General features: G+C 53.3%; 1 protein-coding gene across 1 annotated transcript; it reads left to right on the top strand.

Annotated features, from left to right (window-relative positions):
* Positions 1-1187: 1187 nt before the first annotated feature.
* LOC115416637 (RING finger protein 227-like) lies at positions 1188-10730 on the top strand. The gene is made up of 3 exons (XM_030130474.1): positions 1188-1215; positions 6552-6812; positions 10380-10730. The coding sequence occupies exons 2-3, from the start codon at positions 6570-6572 to the stop codon at positions 10728-10730; spliced, it is 594 nt and encodes a 197-aa protein (XP_029986334.1). The 5' UTR covers positions 1188-1215; positions 6552-6569.
* Positions 10731-11117: the final 387 nt, after the last annotated feature.

The following is an 11117-nucleotide window of genomic DNA, read 5'->3' as shown; positions in this document are numbered from 1 at the left end:
TGACGGAACTGGATTGGCTGGCTGTCGGTTCCACTTCAGATAGAATCAGTAGCTTTTCCTTGGTGTCCCGGATCTGTGATCGGAATTTGTGATTCTGAATTTTTTGCATCAGATTTTTTTTATTCTAAATTCATGAACACGGGCGAATTCAGAGATAAAAAAGTCAGACACTTAATTTCAGTGCAAAACAAATGCTAGTGCTCTGGAGTCCATGGCTTTTCTAATTCCAGATCTGATCAGACAGACTTCAGACACTCGGACCGTTGTGTGACAGACAGAATTCTGGACTCTGATTGGCTGATCCTTAAACTGTGTGAAGGTCTGTGTGTTTACCTGGCTGTTGCTAGGCAACCACAGCGCCGTGCTGTAACCTGATAGGCCGACGCCGGCAGCCAATAGAAACCTGAGATCAGCTCCACTTTCTATTGGCTGATCACGTGACAGATCAATAATTAATCCCATTAGATTATTATTTCTGTTGTTGTTTACATGTTGATTATGACACATACCTGCAGATATTGATCACTTATTGATCTGGATTTATCTTCATAATAATCAATGTTTTGTATTTATTATGTTTTTTAAGTCAAATAAACAAATGAAATAAATAACAACATTCAACACAACATTATTTGGACTTTTTCTGTGAACATGTCACATGTTAATTATACAATGACTTCAGTTTATGTTCTGAAAACATGATGAAGGCGTTCACGAACGAATCAGTGAAAATAAACTAAAGCTGAGTCAACGTCTGCTGTGGCCGAGCGAGGTTCAATTATTAATGGGACAGCCTCTCTCTCTCTCTCTCTCTCTCTCTCTCTCTCTCTCTCTCTCTCTCTCTCTCTCTCTCTCTCTCTCTCTCTCTCTGAAGCACAAAGAAGAAGAAGAAGAAGAGACGAGGAATAAAACAACAGGAAGAAAAGAAACAAAAAGAAAAATAACAACAGATAGACGACAACACAATAAAAGAAGAAAAGAGAAGAAATAAAGGGAAAAAATCAAACCAAAGAGAAAGAAGGAAAAAAAGAGTGAAGAGGAAAGAAAAGAGTCTGAACCAGATGGAGAGAAACGACGGAAGAGAGAGAGAGACGACAAAAGGGAGAAACTAACAAGAAGAAGAAGAAGAAGAAGAAGAAGAAGAAGAAGAAGAAGAAGAAGAAGAAGAAGAAGAAGAAGAAGAAGAGGAGGAGGAGGATGTGAGTCAGTCCACAGGTGGGTGAGTTTACAGACGGACACAAGACAGAATATGAGGACTGACTGATGACATCACAGTGATGTCACAGTTATCTGATGGAATGTGTGTGTGGGTCAGAGCTGCAGGACTGACTGATGACATCACAGTGATGTCACAGTTATCTGATGGAATGTGTGTGTGGGTCAGAGCTGCAGGACTGACTGATGACATCACAGTGATGTCACAGTTATCTGATGGAATGTGTGTGTGGGTCAGAGCTGCAGGACTGACTGATGACATCACAGTGATGTCACAGTTATCTGATGGAATGTGTGTGTGGGTCAGAGCTGCAGACGTGTGAACAGACAGAGGTTGGACTGGATCTGACTCAGACAGGACCGAAGGGTCGGAGCTTTTGGTTTTACCTCCACCAAGGAGGGTAGGTTTTTGCCAGGGTTTGTTTGTTTGTTTGTTTGTTTGTTTGTTTGTTTGTTAGCAAGATAACTGAAAAAGTTATGGACGGATTTTCATGAAACTTTCAGGAAATGTTGATACTGGCACAAGGAAGAAATGAGTACATTTTGGTGGTGATGGGGTGATCTACTAATTATTATTATTATTATTATTATTATTATTATTATTATTATTATTATTATCACCACCATCATTATCATTGTTTTACTTATTTATTTATTTATTTATTTAAATTTTTTTCCATCAACTTGAGCCATAAACAAAAATATTGAATATTCAATAACTGTCAGATTTTGAATCTTTTAAATAACAAGTTTGTAAAGAAAACCAACCACATTTTTTGTACAAACCCAATATTCTATGTTGAAATAGTTGAATGTATTTGTTTATTTCTTCTGTCTGTGGTTCACTCCACCTCTGGGTCATATTCTTATTATTTTTGGTCACATGTTCAGTGTGTATTTGTACTCACTGGTTGAAGGGTGTTAGTGTAGGAATTTAACACTGTTTATTATGGGATGGATTTAGTGGATGGATCAAAATTTAAACAAAATGAACAAGTGTTGAATTCAAATAATCGGAGTTTTAGGAACAGGAAGTGGACGGTGGTTGTGGGTTCAGATCCCAGGTGTTTGTGTCCGACTGCAGCTGAAGCTCCTCTGACCCTAACATGACTCCCATTAAATGCTCAAATCTGTTCAGTTGTTTTCATTTCATTGACTCCAAATGTGTTGAACCCGTTCATCTCTCAGACCAGTTGGTTCAGACTCAGTCTGATCCCAGATCAGTGGACTGGATGTTGTTCACTCCTCCTCCATTCCCGTGTCTGCGTTCTCATTGGTCCATGCACTTCAATGGGACTGAGTGGAACTGGTTTAAAACCACTACAGACTGGACCAGCACTGGACACATCACACCTGTCGTCCCGCCCCTGGATGCTCGGCGTCTCTGGGGGTGAACGGAGCCGTGGGCGGAGCTCGGCCGGGCCGGACGCTGAGCTTCTGCGCTCTAATGGGAGGGCGGGTCCGAATGCTGAATGTGGTTTGATTGACAGCTGTTTTCAGATGTGCTCCTTCACTGACACAGTTCAGTTTAATACGACACACATTCTGATGTGGAATCACACAAACCACATGAACTGTTCATTTACTGACCTGGAAGAAAACACACACACACACACACACATGACAAGGAACAGACGGATGAACTTGTGTTTGAATACCTGGACAGTGTTTCGGATGTGAGTCCATGGTCTGACAGAACAGCTGCTGGTCTGTTCAGGTCTGCGTGAACACGGGTCTGGAATCCTGTCTGTACACACACACCTTTAAATACTGTCTGCTGTCCACAACAGCTGACCGGACCCAGTTTGGTCAAATGGACATGTGACCACATGTCCAGGAGACGCTCAGTGTTAGCTCTGATTACCCATGATGCTCAGCTCCTCCCAGAGGCTACGGTGGCTCATCTAGAACAAACAGGCTGATGGTTCTGTGGTGTGTTTGGGCTGGAGCACGGTTCTGTTCACAGCAGAACCGGACCGGACCAGAGTCTGTTTGGAAGTGGACCCAGAACCACCTGGTCTGGGTCCACCTCCAGACCACCAGGACCACCTCCTGTAGGTGGTCCTGGGTCCACTTGTTCAGTTCAAATCAGAGTTCATGTTTGTGTTTACACCAAAAACAAAGTCTAGACTTTCTGACAAACGAACTCTGGTCTGTTTGTGTGTTTGTTTGTTTTTTTAATTAATTCATTAATTAGCACATCATAAAACAGCAAGAGAAAACTTAAAAAAAGAACTTTGAAACACAGAACATCATTGTGCAGGAGAGGACAGAAACCAAAGAAGGCTGATATGAAAACCTCCCCAGAAATGAACAATACACAGAAAAAAGACTAAAGAATTCCAAACCCAACAGAACTGAAGGAAAAAACAATTCAAATGTAAATCAGATCACATGACCCACAGCCTACATTTCCCATGAATCCCGGTCCTTTTCAGATGCTTTTGAAACAAATGTTTGAAATGACCTCAGTGCAGTCGTTGTGAACCCACCTTCAGTCACATGTCTTTGATTTTAGGGTCTGACTGTGGACGCTGGTTCAACAGGTCCACCTGAGAAACTCACAACACCTCCAAACCCAGACCCAGGTTCTGACCCCCCAGCAGGCCCGGTTCTGACCCCCCAGCAGGCCAAGTTCTGACCCCACAGCGGGCCCGGTTCTGACCCCACAGCAGGCCCGGTTCTGACCCCACAGCAGGCCAAGTTCTGACCCCACAGCGGGCCCGGTTCTGACCCCACAGCAGGCCCGGTTCTGACCCCACAGCAGGCCAAGTTCTGACCCCACAGCGGGCCCGGTTCTGACCCCACAGCAGGCCCGGTTCTGACCCCACAGCGGGCCCGGTTCTGACCCCCCAGCAGGCCCGGTTCTGAACCCACAGCAGGCCAAGTTCTGACCCCACAGCGGGCCCGGTTCTGACCCCACAGCGGGCCCGGTTCTGACCCCCCAGCAGGCCAAGTTCTGACCCCACAGTGGGCCCGGTTCTGACCCCACAGCGGGCCCGGTTCTGACCCCCCAGCGGGCCCGGTTCTGAACCCACAGCAGGCCCGGTTCTGACCCACCAGTGGGCCCGGTTCTGACCCCACAGCAGGCCAAGTTCTGACCCGACAGCGGGCCCGGTTCTGACCCCACAGCGGGCCCGGTTCTGACCCCCCAGCAGGCCCAGTTCTGAACCCACAGCAGGCCCGGTTCTGACCCACCAGTGGGCCCGGTTCTGACCCCCCAGCAGGCCCGGTTCTGACCCCCCCACCAGGCCCGGTTCTGACCCCCCAGCGGGCCCGGTTCTGACCCACCAGTGGGCCCGGTTCTGACCCACCAGTGGGCCCGGTTCTGACCCCACAGCAGGCCCGGTTCTGACCCCCCACCGGGCCCGGTTCTGACCCCCCACCAGGCCCGGTTCTGACCCCCCAGCGGGCCCGGTTCTGACCCCTCAACAGGCCCGGTTCTGACCCCCCAGCGGGCCCGATTCTGACCCCCCAGTGGGCCCGGTTCTGACCCCCAGCGGGCCCGGTTCTGACCCCACAGCGGGCCCGGTTCTGACCCCTCAACAGGCCCGGTTCTGACCCCCAGCGGGCCCGGTTCTGACCCCACAGCGGGCCCGGTTCTGACCCCTCAACGGGCCCGGTTCTGAAACCCCAGCAGGCCCGGTTCTGAACCCACAGCAGGCCAAGTTCTGACCCCACAGCGGGCCCGGTTTCTGACCCCACAGCGGGCCCGGTTCTGACCCCCCAGCGGGCCCGGTTCTGACCCCTCAACAGGCCCGGTTCTGACCCCCCAGCGGGCCCGATTCTGACCCCCCAGCGGGCCCGGTTCTGACCCCCCAGTGGGCCCGGTTCTGACCCCCAGCGGGCCCGGTTCTGACCCCACAGCGGGCCCGGTTCTGACCCCTCAACAGGCCCGGTTCTGACCCCCAGCGGGCCCGGTTCTGACCCCACAGCGGGCCCGGTTCTGACCCCTCAACGGGCCCGGTTCTGACCCCCCAGCAGGCCCGGTTCTGAACCCACAGCAGGCCAAGTTCTGACCCCACAGCGGGCCCGGTTCTGACCCCACAGCGGGCCCGGTTCTGAACCCACAGCGGGCCCGGTTCTGAACCCACAGCAGGCCCGGTTCTGAACCCACAGCAGGCCAAGTTCTGACCCCACAGCGGGCCCGGTTCTGACCCCCCAGCGGGCCCGGTTCTGACCCCACAGCGGGCCCGGTTCTGAACCCACAGCAGGCCCGGTTCTGACCCACCAGAGGGCCCGGTTCTGACCCCACAGCAGGCCAAGTTCTGACCCCACAGCGGGCCCGGTTCTGACCCCCCAGCAGGCCCAGTTCTGACCCCACAGCGGGCCCGGTTCTGACCCCACAGCGGGCCCGGTTCTGACCCCACAGCAGGCCCGGTTCTGAACCCACAGCAGGCCCGGTTCTGACCCACCAGTGGGCCCGGTTCTGACCCCACAGCAGGCCCGGTTCTGACCCCCCCACCAGGCCCGGTTCTGACCCCCCAGCGGGCCCGGTTCTGAACCCACAGCGGGCCCGGTTCTGACCCACCAGTGGGCCCGGTTCTGACCCACCAGTGGGCCCGGTTCTGACCCCACAGCAGGCCCGGTTCTGACCCCCCCACCGGGCCCGGTTCTGACCCCCCCCCAGGCCCGGTTCTGACCCCCCAGCGGGCCCGGTTCTGCCCCCCCAACAGGCCCGGTTCTGACCCCCCAGCGGGCCCGGTTCTGACCCCCAGCGGGCCCGGTTCTGACCCCCAGCGGGCCCGGTTCTGACCCCACAGCGGGCCCGGTTCTGACCCCTCAACAGGCCCGGTTCTGACCCCCAGTGGGCCCGGTTCTGACCCCACAGCGGGCCCGGTTCTGACCCCTCAACAGGCCCGGTTCTGACCCCCCAGCAGGCCCGGTTCTGACCCCCCAGCAGGCCCGGTTCTGACCCCACAGCGGGCCCGGTTCTGACCCCTCAACAGGCCCGGTTCTGACCCCTCAACGGGCCCGGTTCTGACCCCCCAGCGGGCCCGGTTCTGACCCCCCAGCGGGCCCGGTTCTGACCCCCAGCGGGCCCGGTTCTGACCCCACAGCGGGCCCGGTTCTGACCCCTCAACAGGCCCGGTTCTGACCCCCAGTGGGCCCGGTTCTGACCCCACAGCGGGCCCGGTTCTGACCCCTCAACAGGCCCGGTTCTGACCCCCCAGCAGGCCCGGTTCTGACCCCACAGCGGGCCCGGTTCTGACCCCTCAACAGGCCCGGTTCTGACCCCCCAGCAGGCCCGGTTCTGACCCCACAGCGGGCCCGGTTCTGACCCCCCAGCAGGCCCGGTTCTGACCGTGTCTTTGTCCTCGTTTCTGTTCGGACAGAAATCCAATCAGGACAAAATGTTGGACATCAAGAAAAAAGAGGACGAAGAAGAAGAAGAGGAGGAGACGCAACAGCCCCTCCCCCCTCCTCCGCCTCCCGTTGACATGGAGACGATGACATCGCTGAGGAAGCAGGACCTGGTGTGCATCGTGTGCTTCGGCAGTTATGACTTGGCTGCGCGGTTGCCACGGCGACTGCACTGCGGCCACGCCTTCTGCCAGGCCTGTCTGAAGAGACTGGACACGGTGATCAACGAACAGGTGAGTGATGATGTCATCAGCGGGGTGGGTGGGCGGGCGGTACGGGCCACGCCCCCTGAATCCACAGGTTCCAGACCGGCGGCGGTCCGTCCGCGAGTGGACGACCATCACGTTCCTTAAATGTCAGGGTCTAGGGTCGGCTCCAGATTCAGTTCTGGTTTTCCCTCAGCTGTCCCTGGACCATCAGCTGTGGTCCCTGGACCATCAGCTGATGGTCCCTGGACCATCAGCTGTGGTCCCTGGACCATCAGCTGATGGTCCCTGGACCATCAGCTGATGGTCCCTGGACCATCAGCTGGTGGTCCAGACCACCTTTAAGCAGCAGTGTTAGCCAATACACCAGCACCTGCATCCAGGTCCTGTTGGAGCTGGTTCTGCCCCGGGACCAGGTCCAAAAACCTTTGTTCACAGTTTGGACCACTTTCATATGCGGTCCTAAATCTGATCCGGACCACTTTCATATGTGGTCCTAAATCTGATCCGGACCACTTTCATATGCGGTCCTAAATCTGATCCGAACCACTTTCATATGCGGTCCTCAATCTGATCCGGACCACTTTCATATGCGGTCCTAAATCTGATCCGAACCACTTTCATATGCGGTCCTCAATCTGATCCAGACCACTTTCATATGCGGTCCTAAATCTGATCCGGACCACTTTCATATGCAGTCCTAAATCTGATAAGGACCACTTTCATATGCGGTCCTAAATCTGACCCGGACCACTTTCATATGCGGTCCTAAATCTGATCCGAACCACTTTCATATGCGGTCCTCAATCTGATCCGGACCACTTTCATATGCGGTCCTAAATCTGATCCGGACCACTTTCATATGCAGTCCTAAATCTGATAAGGACCACTTTCATATGCGGTCCTAAATCTGACCCGGACCACTTTCATATGCGGTCCTAAATCTGATCTGAACCACTTTCATATGCGGTCCTAAATCTGACTCGGACCACTTTCATATGCGGTCCTAAATCTGACCCGGACCACTTTCATATGCGGTCCTAAATCTGACCTGGACCACTTTCATATGCGGTCCTAAATGTGATCCGGACCACTTTCATATGCGGTCCTAAATCTGACCCGGACCACTTTCATATGCGGTCCTAAATCTGATCCGGACCACTTTCTCCTACTGTGTGGGCGGAGCCTCAGAGACAGATGGATTCACATGGACCAGGACACACAGGGACAGTTTTAGAGAACCCTCAACATGGTCCAGTTTACACCTGTAGAGGTTAAAGCGGGTTCAGGTCTGGGTTCTGGCTCTGAAGGTTCTGATTGCTAACGCTGTAGTTTTTGTGGTTCTGGTTCTGGTATCTAACACTGTCCTTTCTGTGGTTCTGGTCCAGGTTCTGGTTCTGGTATCTAACACTGTCCTTTCTGTGGTTCTGGTCCAGGGTCTGGGTCTGGTTGCTAACCCTGTCCTTTTTCTGGTTCTGGTCCAGGTTCTGGTTCTGGTCGCTAACCCTGTCCTTTTTCTGGTTCTGGTCCAGGTTCTGGTTCTGGTCGCTAACCCTGTCCTTTTTCTGGTTCTGGTCCAGGTTCTGGGTCTGGTTGCTAACCCTGTCCTTTTTCTGGTTCTGGTCCAGGGTCTGGGTCTGGTTGCTAACCCTGTCCTTTTTCTGGTTCTGGTCCAGGTTCTGGTTCTGGTCGCTAACCCTGTCCTTTTTCTGGTTCTGGTCCAGGGTCTGGGTCTGGTCGCTAACCCTGTCCTTTTTCTGGTTCTGGTCCAGGTTCTGGGTCTGGTCGCTAACCCTGTCCTTTTTCTGGTTCTGGTCCAGGTTCTGGGTCTGGTCGCTAACCCTGTCCTTTTTCTGGTTCTGGTCCAGGTTCTGGTTCTGGTCGCTAACCCTGTCCTTTTTCTGGTTCTGGTCCAGGTTCTGGGTCTGGTTGCTAACCCTGTCCTTTTTCTGGTTCTGGTCCAGGTTCTGGTTCTGGTCGCTAACCCTGTCCTTTTTCTGGTTCTGGTCCAGGTTCTGGTTCTGGTCGCTAACCCTGTCCTTTTTCTGGTTCTGGTCCAGGTTCTGGTTCTGGTCGCTAACCCTGTCCTTTTTCTGGTTCTGGTCCAGGGTCTGGGTCTGGTCGCTAACCCTGTCCTTTTCTGGTTCTGGTCCAGGTTCTGGTTCTGGTCGCTAACCCTGTCCTTTTTCTGGTTCTGGTCCAGGTTCTGGGTCTGGTTGCTAACCCTGTCCTTTTTCTGGTTCTGGTCCAGGTTCTGGGTCTGGTTGCTAACCCTGTCCTTTTTCTGGTTCTGGTCCAGGTTCTGGTTCTGGTCGCTAACCCTGTCCTTTTTCTGGTTCTGGTCCAGGTTCTGGGTCTGGTCGCTAACCCTGTCCTTTTTCTGGTTCTGGTCCAGGTTCTGGGTCTGGTTGCTAACCCTGTCCTTTTCTGGTTCTGGTCCAGGTTCTGGTTCTGGTTGCTAACCCTGTCCTTTTTCTGGTTCTGGTCCAGGTTCTGGTTCTGGTCGCTAACCCTGTCCTTTTTCTGGTTCTGGTCCAGGTTCTGGTTCTGGTCGCTAACCCTGTCCTTTTTCTGGTTCTGGTCCAGGTTCTGGTTCTGGTCGCTAACCCTGTCCTTTTTCTGGTTCTGGTCCAGGTTCTGGGTCTGGTTGCTAACCCTGTCCTTTTTCTGGTTCTGGTCCAGGTTCTGGGTCTGGTTGCTAACCCTGTCCTTTTTCTGGTTCTGGTCCAGGTTCTGGTTCTGGTCGCTAACCCTGTCCTTTTTCTGGTTCTGGTCCAGGGTCTGGGTCTGGTCGCTAACCCTGTCCTTTTTCTGGTTCTGGTCCAGGTTCTGGGTCTGGTTGCTAACCCTGTCCTTTTTCTGGTTCTGGTCCAGGTTCTGGGTCTGGTCGCTAACCCTGTCCTTTTTCTGGTTCTGGTCCAGGTTCTGGTTCTGGTCGCTAACCCTGTCCTTTTTCTGGTTCTGGTCCAGGTTCTGGGTCTGGTTGCTAACCCTGTCCTTTTTCTGGTTCTGGTCCAGGTTCTGGTTCTGGTCGCTAACCCTGTCCTTTTTCTGGTTCTGGTCCAGGTTCTGGTTCTGGTCGCTAACCCTGTCCTTTTTCTGGTTCTGGTCCAGGTTCTGGTTCTGGTCGCTAACCCTGTCCTTTTTCTGGTTCTGGTCCAGGGTCTGGGTCTGGTCGCTAACCCTGTCCTTTTTCTGGTTCTGGTCCAGGTTCTGGTTCTGGTCGCTAACCCTGTCCTTTTTCTGGTTCTGGTCCAGGGTCTGGGTCTGGTCGCTAACCCTGTCCTTTTTCTGGTTCTGGTCCAGGTTCTGGGTCTGGTTGCTAACCCTGTCCTTTTTCTGGTTCTGGTCCAGGTTCTGGGTCTGGTCGCTAACCCTGTCCTTTTTCTGGTTCTGGTCCAGGTTCTGGTTCTGGTCGCTAACCCTGTCCTTTTTCTGGTTCTGGTCCAGGTTCTGGTTCTGGTCGCTAACCCTGTCCTTTTTCTGGTTCAGGTCCAGGTTCTGGTTCTGGTCGCTAACCCTGTCCTTTTTCTGGTTCTGGTCCAGGTTCTGGGTCTGGTTGCTAACCCTGTCCTTTTTCTGGTTCTGGTCCAGGTGTGGATCCCCTGCCCCCAGTGCAGACAGAACACCCCTCGGCCCAGAGGAGGAGCCTCTAACCTGGACCTGGACCTGGCCTCCTTCCTGGGGGTGAAGTCCCAGCAGACCGCCACCTCCTGCTCCTCCTCCTCCTGGAGCTCCGCCCGCAGGGAGGGGCCCGTCGCCGGGGAGACGACCCCCGACGGGAAGCTGTGGCTGGGGAAGGAGGCGGCCGACGACAGCTGGTCCCACGGAGGATTGGCCGAGCCCCGCTTCCATCGCTACGGCAACTGCTGCCCCACCTCCTCCTATTGGCTGTGCTGTTGGTTCTGCTGCCGGGGCGGGGCTAAAGCAGGGGGGTGGGGCTAAAAGTGACCTGTGGTGGTAATGAATGAAAACTACAGAAGTAAATCTGTTCCATCAGATTTTGAATTAGAAAAGTCACTGAATTTCTAACACTGAATTTTTTTTTGCACTGAAATTAAGTATCTGATTTTTTTGTCTCTGAATTCAACTATGTTCATAAATTTAGAAAAAAACAAAAAATTCAGATGCAAAAAATTCAGGCGCAAAAAATTCAGACACAAAAAATTCTGATGCTAAAAATTCCGACCACACATCCGTGCTGACCGTCTTCCTGCATCAGCGTCACATGACCAACCTAACAGAACTGGATTGGCTGGCTGTCGGTTCGACTTCAGACAGAATCGATTGCTTTTCCCTGGTGTCCCGGATGTGTGATCGGAATGTTTTGCA

Source organism: Sphaeramia orbicularis, unplaced genomic scaffold (assembly GCF_902148855.1).
Source record: "Sphaeramia orbicularis unplaced genomic scaffold, fSphaOr1.1, whole genome shotgun sequence".
Lineage (NCBI taxonomy): Eukaryota > Metazoa > Chordata > Actinopteri > Kurtiformes > Apogonidae > Sphaeramia > Sphaeramia orbicularis.
The sequence above is the reverse complement of the archived record's forward strand: the minus strand, read 5'-3'. Positions and strand labels throughout refer to the sequence as shown.